We start from the raw sequence: 22759 nt of genomic DNA, 5'->3' as shown, positions 1-22759 counted from the left end.
TGGGTTCAGTTGCCACTACTGAAAGCTGCTTCTCCAAGAAAAGCCAATAACCAGCACCTTCCCAATTCCAGGAAGTTCTGCTGCATCACTCACAGTTCCCAAACTTTCCCCCCTTGACTTGGAACATATTTTATTGAATTTTGTATCTTCCTCTTTCCAAAGTCAAGAGTCTACTTTATCCCCAGGCTCTTAGGATAAAGCTGAAGGAATATCATTTCACTGACAAGGCAGAGGGGAAGCAGAAAGGGACCCATCAGTCAGTCATAGGATGGACAGACACTTTAAAAAAAGGGAATTTATCTTGCTTCTTTCAGCTGTTGTATTTCCAATTGTTCCAGTTCTTAAATGGAACTTTGCCATTGATCACAGCAAGAATGGACAGTTTAAAATAACATTCGGTATAATGTTTTGCTTCACTATGTATTAGATAGAAAAATCCTGTCAACATATTACTCACATCAAAATGTGAGGTGTGTATACTGTATTTCAAATTAATACTTACTGTCGTCCAACTGACCTGTTGACCTAGGTCTGTAAAATAGAGTGTGACCATGGAGGAAGCTGCAATGCTTTGGATGGTTATGTAGTCCTTTAAAAAAGGCCCACCTTAAATAATAAGGAAATACTATTTTAATACAATTTCAAGACATAATAACAACCAGTTTTTAATGTGAAACCAATGAAACTAAGGATGAATTTTACATAGAAATTGCAATGCATAATAAGTCTTTAAAGTAAAATAAAATCTGAATAAATGCATTTTATAAAGCATACCCAGAAATCTTTCAAATGCACAGTGGTTTTCCAAAGTTACCTTAAAAAAGTACAGACTACCACTAACTGCTATCCTTTTGTGCTCCATGAAATGTAATGTTAGATAATATCATAATAAAATATGATTCAATTTATTTTTAAAGTATAATTTTGGGTTTCACTAGATTTAGACCTTAGCTATTGTCTAAATGATTTTATTACAGGATTAATTATTTGGGGGTATATAAGTATCATTGGTCACTGCAATGCACCAGGTGAGTGATATGATGTAACTTTTTAAAAAATCACTAAGCATGCTGTGTAGAAATGGGAAGAAGAAAAGCAAAATTACTTACAAGGAACTAAAAATTCATCAAACAGGGAATGGTAATGTCTTTTGGATTAAGTTGGCACTGGTGGAAGTGTTGAAAACCACCAATTCCAGATACGTTTTGAACATAGAGCAATTTGTGCTTGAGAGGATTCAGTGAGAAAAATGACAGCTCTTAGATTTTTGGCCTGAGCACTTAGGTGCATTGTAATCTAATTAACTAACTTGAACATTAAGGAAGGAGCAGAATTTGGGGGTGAAAATTAAGATCTGTGTTAAGAGTAAGTTATGTTAAGTGCATGATATTTATTAGACATTCAAATGTCAAGTAGGGATTTGGGTAGGTGTGTCTGTAGATATTTGAAAGCCATTAATATTTAAAGCTATGGAGCTTGATAAGATTATTTATGTATCTGGTTTGGAAAGAAGAGAATGGAAACTGAGACTGAGTTTTTGAGGTGCTAGGCTATTAAAGGAAGAAAAGATTACTGAGAAGGAGTTTCTCATGAAATAGGAGGAAAATAAACAGAATTACAAGACATATAAAAGAAATGGTCCATTCAAAAAATAAATATTAGATAAATCTGGCATATGTATACTGGAAGATATATGCAAAGATGTTCCATTTTAGCACAATTTTTAAAGGCAGAAATCTTGTACAAATTTTAAATGCTCATAAAGGAGACAATGGATAAAAATATTTTGTTTTATTCAAAGATATACAATACAGAAAGAAAAATGACTGGACTAGAGCTACATATACCTACGTGGATGAATCTCACAAGTATAATACTATTAGTGTTTCTGTTGTTGTTGTTATTTATATTATTCTTTATGTTACTCTATTTGTGATTTATATTATCCATAATAATGAAAAGGTGTCTTTCCATTCTCTATTTTTGAGAGAAACAGTAAAATGTTAATTTACAACTATTATTAGATGATTTTAAGAATCTAAGACATTGATATGTATTTATAATTAAAGTTATTTTAAAGTAAAATAAAAATATGCAATTCCTATATATTAATTTTGAAGATATAATTTGATAAATCCAATTTAATATATAAATATAGACTCTCACTTTGTTAATTAGATTATGCTATATGGCTTCAAAAGAGAAATTATCCAGGTGGGCCTGAGCTAATAATTTATTTAGATCTTGTGATTTAAGAGATCAGTGAAAGGAATTCAGACATTTAATACATTAGAAAGATTCACTGTACCATTGCTGGCTGAAGATGGAGAAGGCCACATCAAAACTAATGCAGGTGGCCTCTAGGAACTGAAAACATCTGTAGGAGCTGTCAGCTAGCAAGAAAACAGGGACCTCTGTCACACAATCACAAGATGAATACTGCCAACACTCAGAATGAAGATGAAAGTGGGATTTTCTCAAGCCTTCAGATGAGAATTCAGCAGCCAGCAGCTTGATTCCAGCCCTGTGATACTCTGAGCAGAGACTCCAGCTGTACTGTGTCCAGCTGATAAAGAAGTGTTGTTTTAAGCTACTAAATTTGTGGTGACTTGTTTCACAGAAATATGAAGCTAATACAACGTGGATCAAGGAAAAGATTTTGATAGCAAAATGATCAGTGTTGTCATTGTGACAATCATATATAACAGGAAGAAATGTTAAAAAATTCTGTTGGCTCGTTACCACTTGAAAGTGCTAATATCTTCTCAACATACACCTATTAACACTGTTTGGGAAGGAATTAGTTTCCACTTCTGTTTCTTGAAGTAAGCAAGATAGAGGAGTTCCACCAATGACCAATTCTCCCCCTGCCTCCCCTTTCTAGATTCCACGAATTAGAAATTCAACACTGTAACTGCAGGACATTATGAAGTACTTAATCAAGCTAGGAAGAGAACACATTTTAGTTACCAGTTTTATGACAGATTTGTTGCAATAATGGCTGCAATTCTTTACCATTGCCATACTCACACCATTTACAATATGACTTTCATTTCCTCCTGTTCATACTTGGTGTCCGCTTCTGCATGACCTTGAGTGTGGGTGAGCCTAGGGACCTTCTTTGGCTAACAGAATGTGTAGCAAGAGATCATATGCCAGTTCTAAGCCTGGGCCTCAACATTCTTCAGTGCTTGTGCTCATTTGTTGTACCGCATGGACATGAGAATAGCCCAGAAGAGACTGCTAGAACGTGAGAGACCACAGAGAACAGAGGATTGGCTGCAGTTGTGGCCACACTAGACCAGCCAGTCACCACCAGTCCAACAGCTGACTGCAGCTTAATGAGTGAGCCTAGCCCAGTAAAGCCAAGTCCATTCCAGCTCAGCAGAACCACGGAGCTAAACAAATGTTTGCTCTTTTCCCCATAAAAATCAATTCTGCTATTTTATTTATATTTTAGTGCTATCTTCTGTGTAAGGAAACAGTAATTTTGGGACTATAAATTTATAAATTTGGTACTTTATAAATGATAAGTCTTGGCACCTTATAACCATAATCTTACTTAACACAAAAAAAGTAACACAAGAAAGGGACAACAAACCATGAATTAGGCTCTTTATTAACTCCAGTTTACAAAAGAAGACCCTATAAATAGGTAAGAGAGTCAGGTTTAAAATTCTGAATTACTCCAAGTAACCTCTTTGTACCACATCCTGCTTATTTCTCTAAATGAGTTGACTCTTTTTTTCAAATATGTCATCACAGGCTTATTCAAGGACACTTCCACTGCTATACCTCATTCACCTGAGACCTTGGTACACTTAATCAGCAAAATAAATGTGAGGGAAATGTGAAAGTCATATTCACCAGAAAGGTTAAACTAGCAGATATCCTCCAGTTCTTGTAGTGTCCTTCAAATTGAAATTATGTGTTATGTCGATAACTGTGGCATTTTCAGAGTCTTCATTATGTGAGTCAAGTTCAGAAAACAGAACCACTTTTTCACTCAGTTATTTCAGCGTCCATATGTTGAAAGGCATTTATGAGCCTGGCACATGCTAAAATAAAAACAAGAGTTCTTCTTTTTTAAATTCTAGCCAGACTGGAATTTTCCTTGAACATTTGAGCTTAGAAGAATCTGAGACCACCAAGGAAGTATGACTTCTAAGAATGCCATGGATTGCTGTATCTTCAACATAGAGGTCTCAGGGAAGGATGGGATATTTAAGATAGCAAGGTGAACAAACTTACCATCTCAGGGAGATACAAGGAAATAATCATTTGTTCTTTTTTTTTTTATTGAAGGGTAGTTGACACACAGTATTACATTAGTTTCAGGTGTACAACACAGTGATTTAACATTTATATACATGATAATTCTAGGTACCAGCTATCACCATACCAAGTTGTTACAATATTTTGACTATATTCCCTATGCTATACATTACATCCTGGTTACTTATTTATTTTACAATTGGAAGTGTGTACTTTTTTTTTCTTTTTGTGAGGGCATCTCTCATATTTATTGATAAAATGGTTGTTAACCACAATAAAATTCTGTATAGGGGAGTGAATGCTCAATGCACAATCATTAATCCACCCCAAGCCTAATTGTCATCAGTCTCCAATCTTCTGAAGCATAACGAACAAGTTCTTATATGGAGAACAAATTCTTACATAGTGAATAAGTTACATGGTAAACATTACAAGGGCAGTCATCACAGAGGCTTTTGGTTTTGATCATGCATTATGAACTATAAACAGTCAGTTCAAATATGAATATTCATTTGATTTTTATACTTGATTTATATATGGATACCACATTTCTCTCTTTATTATTATTATTTTTAATAAAATGCTGAAGTGGTAGGTAGATACAAGAGAAAGGTAGAAAACATAGTTTAGTGTTGTAAGAGAGCAAATGTAGATGATCAGGTGTGTGCCTGTAGACTATGTGTTAATCCAAGCTAGACAAGGGCAATAAAACATCCACATATGCAGAAGATTTCTCTCAGAACGGGGGGTGGGGAGGTTCTAAGCCTCACCTCTATTGATCCCCATTTTCTCACCTGATGGCCCCCCTGCGACTGTGCTTGTCATAGCTTGTTCCTCCCTTGAGGAATCTTACCCGTCTCTGGCTAACCAGTCATCTTCTGGGGCCATACAGGGAAATGTTATGTTGGTAAGTGAGAGAGAAGCCTTATTGTTTGAAAAGGTTAGCTTTTTACTTCTTTGCAGATTTATGCCCTGTGGCTTCTATGGCCAGCATTTGTCTTGAGGTGTCTTTACTACTTGGAAGAATTATGATACTCGGTAAATTCGATATGAGGCACGAATTCAACTTAAGGGTTATAATTAGGAAGGAAGAAGAAAAGCTATAGAAGTAGCAGGTGGAAGAAAACCTGGGAAGATTGATTATTTCTTTGACATACCTTCTTGTAGAGTAACTTCAGCATGTATAGGTTTTTAAACTACTAATTAAATTGCACACACACATTAACATAATAGGAGTACAGTTACATAACCAAAGCATACCTGTAATTACCAGCCATCTCCAGTGAAACCAAGAAAACCAGTTATGCACCTTAGGCATTTGTGAAAACTTATCTATAATATGGTGAATATTGTCCAACTGAACTTGAACAGTCTGAGAGAAATCAGACAAATTAAAATAACCCATTCCTGGGGACTGTTCACATCCCACATGTTCTTTTAACAGTAAATAGTTTGTAGTTGTAAGATTTTGGAGCGCTACAATTTGCACTTCTCCTAATTCTTGGTTGAGTTCCAACAGTTTAGATCCAGTCAAATTTGTTGTTATGCTGTATGCACAGGCCAGCTTAGATATCTCCTTCTTCATTCCCATGGCAAGTCCAGGAACTGGTGGGATGAGTGCATCTACACCTGTAGCAGTGCATGGATCTTTGTTGGGGTTTTTTGATGGTCATCTTCTGGCATGAGTCTTCCCGAGAGTGCTGATGTTGGAAGTTCTTTTTCATATCGTATCTTAGTTCATTTTCGGGGTAGCCAAATTAGGCTTTGATCCTCTGTATAAACACAAACAGACCCTATGCCTACACTTTGATATGCCCTTTATATCATTGTGTAGAACTCATTGGAGGTCACCACACAGGAACTGCTTTTTTTCTTTTTAACATTAATCTACACTTAATGACGAATATTTTGTTTACTAGGCTCTCCCCTATACCAGGTCCCCCTTATATACCCCTTTACAGTCACTGTCCATCAGCGTAGCAAAATGTTGTAGAATCACTACTTGTCTTCTCTGTGTTGTACAGCACTCCCCTTTCTCCCACCTCTCCATGCATGCTAATCTTAATACCCCCCTTTTTCTCCCCCTCCCTTATCCCTCCCTACCCACCCATCCTCCCCAGTCCCTTTCCCTTTAGTACCCGTTAGTCCATTCTTGAGTTCTGTGATTCTGCTGCTATTTTGTTCCTTCAGTTTTTCCTTTGTTCTTATACTCCACAGATGTGTGAAATCATTTGGTATTTCTCTTTCTCCGCTTGGCTTGTTTCACTGAGCATAATACCCTCCAGCTTCATCCATGTTGCTGCAAATGGTAGGATTTGCCCTTTTCTTATGGCTGAGTAGTCCATTGTGTATATGTACCACAGCTTCTTTATCCATTCATCTATCGATGGACATTTAGGTTGCTTCCAATTCTTGGCTATTGTAAATAGTGCTGCGATAAACATAGGGGTGCATTGGTCTTTCTCATACTTGATTGCTGCATTCTTAGGGTAAATTCCTAGGAGTGCAATTCCTGGGTCAAATGGTAAGTCTATTTTGAGCATTTTGATGTACCTCTGTACTGCTTTCCACAATGGTTGAACTAATTTACATTCCCCCAGCAGTGTAGGAAGGTTCCCCTTTCTCCGCAACCTCACCAACATTTGTTGTTGTTTGTCTTTTCCATGATGGTGATCCTTACTGGTGTGAGGTGATACCTCATTGTAGTTTTAATTTGCATTTCTCTGATAATTAGCGATGTGGAGCATCTTTTCATGTGTCTGTTGGCCATCTGTATTTCTTTTTTGGAGAACCGTCTGTTCAGTTCCTGTGCCCATTTTTTAATTGGGTTATTTGTTTTTTGTTTGATGAGGCATGTGAGCTCTTTATATATTCTGGACATCAAGCCTTTATCGGATCTGTCATTTTCAAATATATTCTCCCATACTGTAGGGTTCCTTTTTGTTCTATTGATGGTGTCTTTTGCTGTACAGAAGCTTTTCAGCTTAATATAGTACCACTTGTTCATTTTTGCTGTTGTTTTCCTTGCCCAGGGAGATATGTTCAAGAAGAGGTCACTCATGTTTATGTCTAAGAGGTTTTTGCCTATGTTTTTTTCCAAGAGTTTAATGGTTTCATGACTTACATTCAGGTCTTTGATCCATTTTGAGTTTACTTTTGTATATGGGATTAGACAATGGTGCAGTTTCATTCTCCTACATGTAGCTGTCCAGTTTTGCCAGCACCATCTGTTGAAGAGACTGTCATTTTGCCATTGTATGTCCATGGCTCCTTTATCAAATATTAATTGACCATATATGTCTGGGTTAATATCTGGATTCTCTAGTCTGTTCCATTGGTCTGTGGCTCTGTTCTTGTGCCAGTACCAAATTGTCTTGATTACTATGGCTTTATAATAGAGCTTGAAGTTGGGGAGTGAGCTCCCCCCTACTTTATTCTTCTTTCTCAGGATTGCTTTGGCTATTCGGGGTCTTTGGTGGTTCCATATGAATTTCTGAATTATTTGTTCCAGTTCATTGAAGAATGTTGCTGGTAGTTTCATAGGGATTGCATCAAATCTGTATATTGCTTTGGGCAGGATGGCCATTTTGACAATATTAATTCTTCCTAGCCATGAGCATGGGATGCGTTTCCATCTGTTAGTGTCCCCTTTAATTTCTCTTAAGAGTGACTTGTAGTTTTCAGAGTATAAGTCTTTCACTTCTTTGGTTTGGTTTATTCCTAGGTATTTCATTTTTTTTGATGCAATTGTGAATGGAGTTGTTTTCCTGATTTCTCTTTCTCTTGGTTCATTGTTAGTGTATAGGAAAGCCACAGATTTCTGTGTGTTGATTTTGTATCCTGCAATTTTGCTGTCTTCTGATATCAGTTCTAGTAGTTTTGGGGTGGAGTCTTTAGGGTTTTTTATGTACAGTATCATGTCATCTGCAAATAGTGACAGTTTAACTTCTTCTTTACCAATCTGGATTCCTTGTATTTTTTTGTTTTGTCTGATTGCCGTGGCTAGGACCTCCAGTACTATGTTAAATAACAGTGGGGAGAGTGGGCATCCCTGTCTAGTTCCCGATCTCAGAGGAAAAGCTTTCAGCTTCTCGCTGTTCAATATAATGTTGGCTGTGGGTTTTTCATAGATGGCCTTTATTATGTTGAGGTACTTGCCATCTATACCCATTTTGCTGAGAGTTTTTATCATGAATGGATGTTGAATTTTGTCGAATGCTTTTTCAGCATCTATGGAAATGATCATGTGGGTTTTGTCTTTCTTTTTGTTGATGTGGTGGATGATGTTGATGGATTTTCAAATGTTGTGCCATCCTTGCATCCCTGGGATGAAACCCACTTGGTCATGGTGTATGATCCTTTTGATGTATTTTTGAATTCAGTTTGCTAATATTTTGTTGAGTATTTTTGCATCTACGTTCATCAGGGATATTGGTCTGTAGTTTTCTTTTTTGGTGGGGTCTTTGCCTGGTTTTGGTATTAGGGTGATGTTAGCTTCATAGAATGAGTTTGGAAGTATCCCCTCCTCTTCTATTTTTTGGAAAACTTTAAGGAGAATGGGTATTATGTCTTCCCTGTATGTCTGATAAAATTCTGAGGTCAATCCATATGGCCCGGGGGTTTTGTTCTTTGGTAGTTTTTCGATTACCACTTCAATTTCGTTGCTGGTAATTGGTCTGTTTAGATTTTCTGTTTCTTCTGGGTCAGTCTTGGAAGGTTGTATTTTTCTAGGAAGTTGTTCATTTCTCCTAGTTTTCCCAGCTTGTTAGCATATAGGTTTTCATAGTATTCTCTAATAATTCTTTGTATTTCTGTGAGTCCGTCGTGATTTTTCCTTTCTTGTTTCTGATACTGTTGATTTGTGTTGACTCTCTTTTCCTCTTAATAAGTTTGCCTAGAGGCTTGTCTATTTTGTTTATTTTCTCGAAGAACCAACTCTTGGTTTCATTGATTTTTGCTATTGTTTTATTCTTCTCAATTTTATTTATTTCTTCTCTGATCTTTATTATGTCCCTCCTTCGGCTGACCTTAGGCCTCATTTGTTCTTCTTTTTCCAATTTCGATAATTGTGACATTAGACCTTTCATTTGGGATTGTTCTTCCTTTTTTAAATATGCTTGGATTGCTATATACTTTCCTTTTAAGACTGCTTTTGCTGTCTCCCACAGTAGTTGGGGCTTTGTGTTGTTGTTGTCGTTTGTTTCCATATATTGCTGTATCTCCATTTTGATTTGGTCATTGATCCATTGACTATTTAGAAGCGTGGTGTTAAGCCTCCATGTGTTAGTGAGCATTTTTGCTTTCTTTGTACAGTTTATTTCTAGTTTTATGCCTTTGTGGTCTGAAAAGTTGGTTGGTAGGATTTCAATCTTTTGGAATTTACTGAGGCTCTTTTTGTGGCCTAGTATGTGGTCTATTCTGGCGAATGTTCCATGTGCACTTGAGAAGACTGTGTATCCTGTTGCTTTTGGATGTAGAGTTCTGTAGATGTCTATTAGGTCCATCTGTTCTAGTGTGTTGTTCAGTGCCTCTGTGTCCTTACTTATTTTCTGTCTGGTGGATCTGTTCTTTGGAGTGAGTGGTGTGTTGAAGTCTCCTAGAATGAATGCATTGCATTCTATTTCCTCCTTTAGTTCTGTTAATATTTGTTTCAGGTATGTTGGTGCTCCTGTATTGGGTGCATATATATTTATAATGGTTATATCCTCTTGTTGGACTGAGCCCTTTATCATTATGTAATGTCCTTCTTTGTCTTTTGTTACTTTCTTTATTTTGAGGTCTGTCTTGTCTGATACCAGAATTGCAACACCTGCTTTCTTCTCTTTGTTCTTTGCCTGAAATATCTTTTTCCATCCCTTGACTTTAAGTCTGTGCATGTCTTTGGGTTTGAGGTGAGTGTCTTGTAAGCAGCATATGGATGGATCTTGCTTTTTTATCCATTCTATTACTCTGTGTCTTTTGATTGGTGCATTCGGTCCATTTACATTTAGTGTGATTATTGAAAGGTATGAACTTATTGCCATTGCAGGCTTTAAGTTTGTGGTTACCAAAGCTTCAGGGTTCGCTTCTTTATTATCTTACTGTCTAACTTAACTCGCTTGTTGAGCTATTATACACACGGTCTGATGATTCTTTATTTCTCTCCCTTCTTATTCCTCCTCCTCCCTTCTTCATATGTTGGGTGTTTTGTTCTGTGCTCTTTTTAGGAGTGCTCCCATCTAGAGCAGTCCCTATAAGATGCCCTGAAGAGGTGGTTTGTGGGAAGCAAATTCCCTCACCTTTTTCTTGTCTGAGAATTGTTTAATCCCTCCTTCATATTTAAATGATATTCATGCTGGATACAGTAGTCTTGGTTCGAGGCCCTTCTCTTTCATTGCATTAAGTATATCATGCCTTTCTTTTCTGACCTGTAGGGTTTCTGTTGAGAAGTCTGATGATAGCCTGATAGGTTTTCCTTTGTAGGTAACTTTTTTTTTCTCTCTGGCTGCCTTTAATACTTTGTCCTTGTCTTTGATCTTTGCCATTTTAATTATTATGTGTCTTGGTGTTGCCCTTCTTGGATCCCTTGTCATGGGAGTTCTGTGTACCTCTGTGGTCTGAGAGGCCATTTCTTCCCCTAGTTTGGGGAAGTTTTTGGCAATTATTTCTTCAAAGACACTTTCTATCCCTTTTCCTCTCTCTTCTTCTTCTGGTATTCCTATAATGCGTATATTGTTCCTTTTTGATTGGTCACTCAGCTCTCTTAGAATTCTTTCATTCCTGGAGATACTTTTATCTCTCTCTGCATCAACTTCTCTGCGTTCCTGTTCTCTGTTTTCTAGACCATTGATGGTCTCTTGCATTTCATCCATTCTGTTTTGAAGTCCTTCCAGAGCTTTTTTTATTTCTGTATTCTCCTTCCTTAGTTCTTGCATATTTCTCTGCAAGTCATCAGCATGGTTATGACTTTTGTTTTGAATTCTTTTTCAGGAAGACTGGCTAAATCTATCTCCCCAGGTTCCTTTTGTGGGGAAGATGCAGCAGATGCTGAAGCTGTCTGGGTTAGTCTTCTCTGGATCATATTTTTTTGCCTTTTCATGTTGACAGGTGCTATTGACTTTCAGCTGGGAGGGCCAAACTTTTCACTTGCTACTGGCCTTTCTTTACTGGGACAACTGCGACCCCTAGTGGCTTGTTTTGTGTAATTGCGTGTATGCTGGGTCTTTGTGTCTTGCCCGGCCGAAGTGTAGGAATTTTCCTTTCTGCCTTTCTGTGGGCATGTTTTGCCTTCGGCTGTTTCTCTGCTTTCGCAGCGCCGGGAGGGGTAATGGACTAGGGGGGGCTGTTTGGCTGTTTACCTCCGTAAGGGGTCTCAGAGCTGTTGCCCAGGGGGTTAGTGCACCCAGTTTTCCCTATAATTTCCAGCCACTGGGCTGTGACCTGTGTTATTTCCATCTAGCTGTTAAATCCCTGTCCCTTTAAGACTTTCAAAGAGCACTGGCTTTTCTTTGTCACAGGGGCATCAGCTTCAGCACCCGCTCAGTGGTCTTGCTGCCCTATTTCCCTAGTTTCCAGCCCTCCACGCATGCACTGTGTCTGCGCTCTGGTGTGGGTGGCTGGGGCTGGGTGTTTAGCATTCCTGGGCTCCCTCTCCCTCCCTCCAGGAGCTGGGGGGAGGTGTGCTGGGGTCCTGCTGGCCAGGGCTTGTATCTTATCCCTTTCACCAGGTGCTGGGCTCTTGCACATGTCGATGTAGTCAAGCTGTTGTCGTGTGTCTTCTGGTCTCTCTTTAGGATTAGTTGTATTTGTTGTATTTTCAAAAAAATATATGTTTTTGAGAGGTGATTCCCGCTGTCCTACTCACGCTGCCATGTTGGCTCCACCTCTAATCATTTGTTCTTAAGTGAATTTAATCTCTTAAGAAAGGATATCTTGAATATTTGCGAAAGCACCAGAAAAAAAAAAAAAACCAAACTTGCCCTTGTATGGAAAAATTTAGAGATTGAAATTCTTTAATAGATACCTCCTGTAGATTTACTATTAGGGACTTTGACTAAGTATTCCTTCAAAATTTATATTCTACCCACAGCTTGTACTTAACAAACCCAAATTTAAGATCCAGTTGATGTAATATCAATTACAATGATTCTTAGCAGGACTCATTTTTAAGCGTATCTTTATAAATTTTCTGAATGTAGAATAGGGCTTGAAATTTTGAGTTGAGGCTTACCAATGTATATGCAATACTTCTCTCTAAAATACATTCATTTATGCTCCTCCTTACCTTTTTTATTTTGCTGTAGAATGTAAAAAAAGAAAGAAAGAAAGAAAAGAAAAGGAAGAAAAAGCTAAGCCATGTCCCTGAGAATATATTAGGAAGCAGTAGAATTAGGGAATATAGCATAAAAGCTTTAGAGACAGAAAGATGTTAGTTCAGATACTGCCTCCAATACACACTGAATGTGTGATCATTATCTCCTTGAGACTAAAATTCCTGATTCCATAAAAATAGAGCAATAACTTATTAGGAGAATTAATTGATATATTTAGAGCCCTTATCACAATGTCTGCCATTTAGTTAAGTTTAAATAGATATTAACTATTGATGACCAGAAAGGAATTCCAAATAAATAGATCACTGAAAGTTTTTTCTTACCATGTTCTAACTGCAGGCCAACTCGGGAAGGGTACCATTTTGGACCTATTCAATGAAAAGCAATAATATTTCATTGTTAACAAAAGTATAAACACATTTTTAAATCTAGTAGTTTCTATTGCAAAACATTAGAGTTTAGGCAGTGAATGCAATGGTGTCAGAAATGGAAACAGCGGTTGACGTTAACAGTGTGCCTACACTCAGTGGTGGATAGTCTGGAAGAAAGCATGACAGGAGCTAAGGGTAGTAATTTTCTGTGTCTTGATCTGGGAACTGATTATGTAGATGCCTTCAGTTTATGGTCATGTACCAAGATATATGATCTATAATTCATGTCCTTTTTGTAAGTTATTCTTCAATAAAAACCTTAAACATATTCATTTAAAAGTGGAGAACTTTGATCTCATTTTAAATTATTGAATATTGGTACATGAAAGTGGGTTATTTTCTCTATTAGGAATAAGGTACTCTATCACAATAATTTGTGTTATTGACTTTTAATATTTTTTGGCATAATAATCATAGCAGAAACATCACTTTAGTATCTTCTTACATTACCATTACAATGAATAGATTGCTGAAGAATTCTATTTGGATAGAAAAATCAAAACATCTTTATTATACACAACCATAATAAAAAAATTGGTTCATAATAATCAGAATATAACTATTTTCTCTTAAAATGAATTCTGTGTTATTAAAGTCTCCACTGAAAATTTAATTTTTAACTCTGAGGTCCAATTTTAACCAAATTAACTTAAATTAAAATAAGAATATTGTAAAAGAAATATTCCACAAATGTTACTTGGTTTTCCAAACATTACATTTTAAGTTGTAAGAGTGATAATGTGACAAAACTAGACTATTGTAACCAATTATCTCTATATTTACTGCAAAAAGACAGTTTATACATAAAAGTTCTTACAAGTAACTCATAAGTCAAAAATGGTAATCACAAATTAAAAGACACTGAGGATTATTTCTAAATAAATTTAGTAATAGCTTGGCAAACAGGAAAGCACACACTTTGAATTCTGACATTTGATATTTTAAATTAGAAAATGTTCAGTAAAAGACTATATTTTGTTTTTGTATTTAGTAATACAATTTTTATTATTTAGCCAATTGTTCTGGAATGTACACTAACATTATTTGTTTAAAAAATATTAAAAAAAATTTTTTTTTTACTAATAAAAGTGAAAATCTGCTACTAAAGATATGATGCACATTCATGCAACAGAGCCTTCTGTAAATTTTAATTAACTCCTATATGGGTTATGGAGAAAATACAGACCTAATGGGAATCTATTTATATTGCACAAATAGTCATTGTTACCCATGACAACTGTACATAAGCTGTTAATTTCTATTTTAAAAATATTCCTATCAGACATCACACCCAAGAGTACTTTATGATGCCTCTGATGGTGGAAATGCAAAGCAAAACTAACTCCATCATTGTAGGTAAATAGATCTGTGAACTAGATGAGTGAATACTGACTGACTCCACAATGATTAATTAGAGAAGTTAGAAGCTCTAAATGCCTAAAGGGAAATCCACGTCCTTACCACTCTCTCTGTAGGGAGAAACTATAAATCTACCTATCAAATAAACTTGGCATTTATAGGTTGTGGCCTTTGAACAGTGTCCTAGTGAAAGAAAGTTATTAACTGCCTGTATAAGCCTTTATGTTAGTTTCAGTCATCTTTTCAAAGAACAAAACATAAATTTTAGATGCTCTGTGCTTGTTAGGGTAAGGTGGATTAAGCTGGGAGAAAGGCAGAAGAAAAATACAGTTTACAAAGGATAAAGAACATATGTTGGTTAAGGATTTTTAGTGTGGATTAGTAGCATAGAATATTATTTATAATGCTGAGTACATTGAAGTTGGACAACTGGCTCACAGCTGAATTATGACTGCATACTAGATCTAATGCATGTGCCAGTATCTTAAATTATCTCTGATGTTGAACTTGATTTTGTAACTCTTATCACATTTTAACCATGCCTTAGAGTTCTTTCCTTAGTAATGGTTAAGTGTTATTAGAATGTAATAACATTCTAAAGAAGTAATAACTTCATGTAATTAAAATACATTATTTTAGTAAGATTGTATTTCCCAAACTAATGGTTGTGACCCAGGAGTAAGTCGAAAAAATGAAATCAGTATGTTATTCTTAGCACTACATAAAGGAATAGGATAGAAATGAATTGTCATATCACTGGCTACAATATATTGGAACAAATTCTAGGTAGGTTAAGTATAGTTTCTTGAACTTTGGTTTAGTAGCTTAAATTGTATAAATACATTTCTGTTTTTATAAGACTAATATGCATTCTTTATTCTGAATCATAAAATAATCTTGAAATCCATGGGCCCCAAAAATATATTTTTTAATTTCCAAAAAATATTTATTATGGAACTTCTACATAAAAATTGTCTCTAAGATTGAATTAAATCCTATAAGAAAAAAATGCATTTGAAGGAGTTGATTATTTTAGTTCACCAAGAGTTTTTTTAATTTTTGATACTTAAGAAAGGCAACAATATAAGTTATATTGGTTATAAATCAGGTAAAATACATAGTAAGTCACATTCACTCAAGTACATATGATAGACACCTTCTCAAGCTTTCTTTTGATCTAAGACTGTTAAATTAATTGCCATCATTTCTTATGATTAGAATTTCTTCTATAGGATATTGGTCAACAGCATAAATTTTAACTGAAATGCAACATTCATGTTTCTTGAGATCCAATTTTAGAAGTGATAAAAGTCATCAATAGATAGGTGAAATGTTTTGTTCTTGACTTACTAGTGGCATCTACTAAACTTATCCTTATGTATATGAAAATATAGAGCTAATTAGGGCATACAGACTAAAGCATACCTAAAAGTCATTCACTATGACATAGTTTGTAAGACACTAAAATCATTATTAATAGATCTTGATTACAGAGTATTAAACACTTAACTGAAACCTATGTGTTATATTGTTTCTGGGCAGCTGCGTCTGGGGAGGTCTCTCCCTGCGCACTAGGTGAAGCGCTAGGAGAAACCTCAACCTGGACGGGGGAAGGTTCTTGACTCTGGGTGAGAAAGAATTCTCGAACAAATCAGGTGAGTATAGGTAAGGAAGGAATTCCTTAAAGCGAGAATAGTAGGGAATGGTAGGTACCTTCTAGGCGGCTGAGAACAGGGAGAGATCCCAGACAAGCCCCTGAAAAGATGATACCTGGGTTCTTGTTTACGGAGTTGAAGCATGAACTTCACAAACGCTCAAGGTAGATAAGCAAGAAAGAGGTTTATTATGGAGAGAGAGAAGTCAAGATATAGAACTCCCAGCCTGGAGGGGCAAAGCTGCCATTTATAGGCTCAGGTCTAAGGGTTTTATGCGTGCTGCTTTGAGGAGGGAGAGAAGCCATTTGTTTTTTATAGGTTCCCGTCAGAATGCCAGCTATACTTTCGCCGATCATACTAAAGGGCATTTTTGTTTTTAACTAGCATGCCTTGGTCAAGCTACATGAGCTATCTGACTTAATAGTCAGTAAAAATGGTTTTATATCATGGAGGTTCAGCGAGGACCTTCTTGAACATTGTTGCATTGTTTCAGCTGCAAGTCTCCTGTTTTTCACATTCCCCAGGTCCTTTAGTGAGCATCCCGTTTGTTCCTTCCCAGGGCCCTTATCTTGCTCTAACTGCACAGGGGCTGCTCTCTGTTCCTTCCCTGTCTCAGAGGCTAATCTGGAAGATGATATTCCAGAGAAGAAGAGGCAAAGAAGACCCATAAAATAATTGATACACATAAGATATTAAGAAATAGATTCTATACCTTCAGAAAAATAATGACATCTGTCAAAAAAAAAACCTCTAGAGTGTAAGGCTCAAGAAAATGTAGCCTTATACATTTAAAGTTTATCAATTGTTCTTTCCAATAACCCTTTTGAACAGAAAAAGTGAATCTACACATACACACACACACACACACACATACATTTCATTATATGAAAGACAACTCAGGGTTCTATTGTAGCATTCCCACATTCTGAGGAAAGAAATGAAGGGAAATAAAAACGAGAAAAAAGAAGTCAGAAATAAATTATCTAATGGCTTAAGGTAACCCAATATGTTTGTGTATCAACTGGGGGAAAAAAAGTTATAATTGGTTGCTAAGCAACCCTACTTATGCATTGAGTACAGCAATGATAGGAAAGCTGCCTAGTGTCCAAAAGTCTTAACAGAGCTTCAGAAATGAAACTTGTCAGTTTCCTTCCTGAAATCTGAACACTGATAAGAATTTCATTTGTGTTCCACCTCTCTAGCATCTGAGAGTGCTCTTGTTTGGAACTCAACATCAGGGAATCTTAAGTACACATAATGACCATTAATACATGTATGATCATTACCTGTGTAGCAACCTAATTCAGTGTTGATGTAAACTGTCCAGCTTGATAGCCTATAAATGGTCTCAGCATTTGAATGTGAGTAAAATACATTTGATAAAACATACCATATATTAGACATACACAAACATAAAGAATTCCATTAATTACAATAGTAAACTGTGTTCCATCCCATACTTCCTCTTGAGGATAGATAGGAAAGTATGGCAAAATATTTTATCAAAATCTCCACAGAATGATTAAAAAAATGAAGAATTACAAAGCCAAAATCTTTGGACAGAGAGCTGAGTCCAGCAACTGGAGACACCTCATCTAGGGAAATCTGCTTGTATTGGAAGAGACAGCTGAACAGGGATTTTCACAGATTCCCAAGCCGTAGGAAACAGAAGGCAGAATTTATACCCAATCAAGAAGGAGAAGCCCAGGTAAAAGCCTAATATTTCAACTGATATTGTAAAATAAGCAAAAATCAGACATAAACTAGTACTTACAGTGAATGAAGCCAAATTTTTAATTATCTCAATCTCTTTTAGCTATATGTAATCTCCAAAATGTAGCCCTCCAGCCAAAGGAAGCAAAAGTAAATCCCCTCTGAAGGGAGATTAAGTCATCCAGAGTTTTTAACTCTCTCTGTATTTTTCATATTTTCAAATTTTCAAGAATGGCAATTACATTGATGACAGATTTCTAAATAGCAAGTGTAATAGGTAATGGCCAAATATCTTCTAAATGAAGTATCTTTTAAAGAAAATATAAAATAAAGACATTATTAGACTGTTAAATCTTACTACACTCAGCAGACCCTTTCTGCCTGTTAGTAGATGTGTATCTGAAGGATCAACTTTGAGAAAAAGAAATTGAATTCAGGACTAAGAAATGAGATAAACTAAACAATAATAAACAAAGAAACTGGCATGCATGTGGATAATTTTATATAAAATAGCAGGATATATATGTAATTTGTTGACATAAAATGATTATAATTTAAATAGATTTAATTTTTAAATTATAAATTTAAATAATTTATATGTATATACCAAACAAAATACTGGACAATGATAAAATACAAAATGGAAGTATTCATTGGTATAAAGTGTTATAAATACCTTGTGTCATTTAAAAATGATCTAGAAATATTGATTAGTCACATTAATCACTATTATAAAAGGATGCATTTTTAATTATTGAGCTGTTTATTAGTAAAGTTTTCTAATTATTTGAAGCCAAACTTTTTCTTAATAACTTCCACCTATTTTATTCTTCTGGTGTCCAAAGCTGTATACAACTTCTTCCTTTCTTGTAGGTCAAGAGACATTTTCCAACAGGATATTCTCATGTACAGAATAAAATTAAGGACCAGGAAGCACCAACCAGGGAAGTCAATCCTAAATGGGGAGCATGATGGCATAACAGACTGCCCTGTGCACTTTGGTTATTGTTTTTTTATTAAGGGATTATTGATATACACTCTTATGAAGGTTTCACATGAAAAACAATGTGGCTACTACATTTACCCATATTATCAAGTCCCCCCCATACCCCAGTGCAGTCACTGTCCATCAGTGTGGTAAGATGCCACACAGTCACTACTTTTCTTCTCTGTGCTACACTGTCTTCCCCATGATCCTCTGGTTTTATTAGTTAGTACTGTTATACTCTTTCCAAACAGTATCATATTACAAGCCTGAACAAAACGGCAAGTACATATATTGTTTTCCTTTTTGTAAGAAATAAACACCAAGCATATTATACAAAACTCTTCCTTAATGTACTAAAATACTGGTTGCTGATTTAATATTGTTGAATCTGTTGTTTTATTTGTTAGAAATGATTCATTCAGTACTGTACTTCACTTGAACCAAATGAGCCATTTTATTCCCTGTAAACCATTTCTTTGCAGTCTTATAAATGCCACCTACATAAATAAGTGATGAGGCTAAAATGGAATCAAGGAAGCCAATAAGAAATGATATGTGTGATAGTGTTTATGTCTAAAAATAAGAGAACCATTTTATGTTCATCCTTCCAAATAACAAAATGTCTTAACACTCAAGTCAGCACTAACCAATCTGTATAATTTGCTGACCTTGAAAAGGAAATGCATCTACTAGAGAGTTTGATATTACTAAGTATTCAAATAAGGAAATAGAGTTTTATAGCATCGGATAGTCAGCCATCACAGAGAGCAAAACTTCTGTAGGAAAACAGATATGGTCCTAAAAATGGGGAATTTTCAAGCTGCATAAACACATATTCAGAATTATAAAATTAAAAGTCTGAAAGCAAGAGTCATAAAGTAATAAGCCAGTTTCACAGTAAAATATAAAGCACAAAGCAATAATAATGTGGGAAAGGAAGAATAGCACATAGAGTATAACCAAACTATTTATTTATTTCACTTGTTTTAAGTTTATAGCCAGTTTGTTTACATAATTATCCACCATACTTTTAAAGGAATACCAACAGTGGTCATAATGCCTCCATTCCATTTATACTAGACATCATCAGCTCTGTCCACATCTCCCAGAGTATACATCAGCACAATGGCTCTTCTCCCAAGTTTGCTTTGGACAATCATGAATCGGACCTGACTGTCCACTTCTCCATGGCTTCTCAAACTCCCCCATGTACTTTAGGGCATTCATAATCTGTCAACAGCAAAAACTTCTAAATGATCAACTCCCACTCAAAAAATACTTCCATCTTCTTGCTTTAATATAAAACTTCTCTCCATATTTTTCAACTGGTGTTTATTCTTCATACCAAACCCACCAAATTGTGAGCATGAAAGTGTATTTAGGAATCCTCTTAGCTATTAAATGCTGCTTCCAAAAATATCATCAGACTTTACTGTTATTTCTTCTTGTTGCGATTTATAGTGGACTGGTCTTTCCACCTAAAACACTCATGACTTTAGCTCAGAACATCCTCTCCTCCTCTACTCATTTATCATTATTGGTGATTTCAATATCGCATTAATTTCATCTCCTTTAATTCCTTAACTTACAAAAATTCAAATATTCTTTATCTCTCACTCTTTTCCAGAGTCCTATGTTTATCAATAAATGTACTATCTCCAAAATGGAAGTTTCAAGCATCTTACTTTCTCCACAACCACCTTTACTTCATACTTACTTAAACTAGTATTTCTAGCTCAAATATTCTTTGATTCTTCAAAGATTTTACAGCAATTTTCATATTAATTTCAGGGTGATATTTTTCTTATATAATTTTCTTTCTTCTTGATATATCTTCCTGTGAAAGATAATTTTCTTATTTCCATTCTTCTCTAGGCTGAATTTTAGGAACCATAGCTAATATTACACCCTAAAGTAAGATTCCTCAAGGGAGGAACAACCTAAGACAGGCACAGTCACAGGGGGGCCATCAGGTGAGAAAATGGGGATCAACAGAGGTGAGGCTTAGAACCTCCTCCCCCTATTCTGAGAGAAATCTTCTGCATATGTGGATGTTTTATTGCCCTTGTCTAGCTTGGATTAACACATAGTCTACAGGCACACACCTGATCATCTATATTTGCTCTCTTAGAACACTAAACTGTGTTTTCTACCTTTATCTTGTATCTACCTACCACTTCAGCATTTTATTAAAAATAATAATAATAAAGAGAGAAATGTGGTATCCACATATAAATCAAGTATAAAAATCAAATGAATATTCATATTTGAACTGTTTATAGTTCATAATGCATGATCAAAACCAAAAGCTTCTGTGATGACTGCCCTTGTAATGTTCACCATGTAACTTATTCACTATGTAAAAATTTGTTCTCCAATGTAAGAACTTGTTCATTATGCTTCAGAAGATTGGAGACTGATGACAATTAGGCTTGGGGTAGATTAATGATTGTGCATTGAGCATTGACCACCCTATACAGAATTTTATTGTGGTTAATAACCATTTGATCAATAAATATGAGAGATGCCCTCACAAAAAAAAAAAAGTACACACTTCCAATTGTAAAATAAATAAGTAACCAGGATGTAATATATAGCATAGGGAATATAGTCAAAATATTGTAACAACTTGGTATGGTGATAGCTGGTACCTAGAATTATCATGTATGTAAATGTTGAATCATTATGTTGTACACCTGAAACTAATGTAATACTGTGTCAACTACCCTTCAATAAAAAATACTTATCTAAAAAAAATATATATATATTACACCCTAACCAGTGATCTTAACTACTTTGCCCTACTTTCCCTCCATCTCATTACCAGGAAAACACTAATCCCTGTTATATTCAACTATTCTATTCTGTGTCTGAATCTATTTCTGAATAACTCCTATACACAGAGAATTTCACTGATACTATCTGATGGAGCCAAACCCAGTATTACTTCCCTGTTACTTCTTTCCATTATCCTATTTTTCATATTCATGAAATTCATATCTGAAATTACTTTATGTACTTATTAAGATGTATACTAAACTATGCTTATTTTTATTACCCCTATATATACAGTGAGTGGAAGATTGATGCCCAAAATATGGGGCTTTACCTTTTTTTAAAAAAAGTAAAAGGTTGATGGAAATGTGTAGACGTTCATGTGTATCATATTATGTACTTTGCATTCAACAACTATTCCTTGGCAGTGCAAAATGATACCATGCTCAGAAAAAAATGTGTATGACAATTGTAAATTCCGCATATCATTCTCTAACATCATTCTCCTATTTATCAATCACATACAAGTGAATGTATGTTATAAAAACAGAGAAAATAATCAAGTAGGAATAATCTCATAGTTAAAACACAATTGCTGTTCAACACAATTTGTTTCCTAGAAACAAAACCAAGGAAACATTCTCCACTCCACCCCTCAAATTATTAAATAGATTGTTCTACTGCCACCAAGATAAACACACACACACACACACACACACACACACACACACACACACACACACACACATACACACTCTCACATAGAGTTTAAGGACATTATGAGGACCTATATGCCATGAAGAACTTGATTCTGGAGGTAATAGGGCAGTAGGGATAAGATAATAGAGCAAGTCAATATATAAGAAAATGTATCCAACTGACTATTATAGGTATCTAGATAAAAAATTCCAAAGACTTGAACTGTAGTTATAAGAACTAAGATAATGTGCAGATTTCTAATATAACAATGGCATGGAATTGGTAGGTTTTTAGTAGTAGTAATTTATTTAATAGTCATAGATCCCTTTCAGAAAATTATATTTCAACATGCAATCTAAGAATTTTAATAAATATAATATGGGTGTATATACAGATACTTAATATAACCACACATATATACACACAGACACAGATAATTGCTCTTATAATTAAGACATTAATTTTGGGGTTAGACAATTTTACATTAATTTACCATTCTCCAAACCCAATATATACATTGTTTGGAGCATCACATATAAACAAGTGCCTAGG

At 35.3% G+C, this 22759-nt stretch overlaps 1 protein-coding gene across 2 annotated transcripts in view; it reads right to left on the bottom strand.

Annotated features, from left to right (window-relative positions):
• TECRL (trans-2,3-enoyl-CoA reductase like) overlaps window positions 1-22759 on the bottom strand; it is a 125575-nt gene that overhangs the window by 38264 nt on the left and 64552 nt on the right. The window contains exons 3-4 of one of the 2 annotated variants that reach the window (XM_073237531.1): window positions 12911-12955; window positions 518-606 (exon numbers count right to left, since the gene is read on the bottom strand). In XM_073237531.1, coding sequence (XP_073093632.1) covers window positions 518-606; window positions 12911-12955 — 134 coding nt within the window. Of the gene's footprint in view, window positions 1-502; window positions 607-12910; window positions 12956-22759 lie in introns of both variants that reach the window. The other variant, XM_073237530.1, reaches the window with a different exon arrangement.

Source organism: Manis javanica, chromosome 5 (assembly GCF_040802235.1).
Source record: "Manis javanica isolate MJ-LG chromosome 5, MJ_LKY, whole genome shotgun sequence".
NCBI classification, from domain to species: domain Eukaryota; kingdom Metazoa; phylum Chordata; class Mammalia; order Pholidota; family Manidae; genus Manis; species Manis javanica.
The sequence above is the reverse complement of the archived record's forward strand: the minus strand, read 5'-3'. Positions and strand labels throughout refer to the sequence as shown.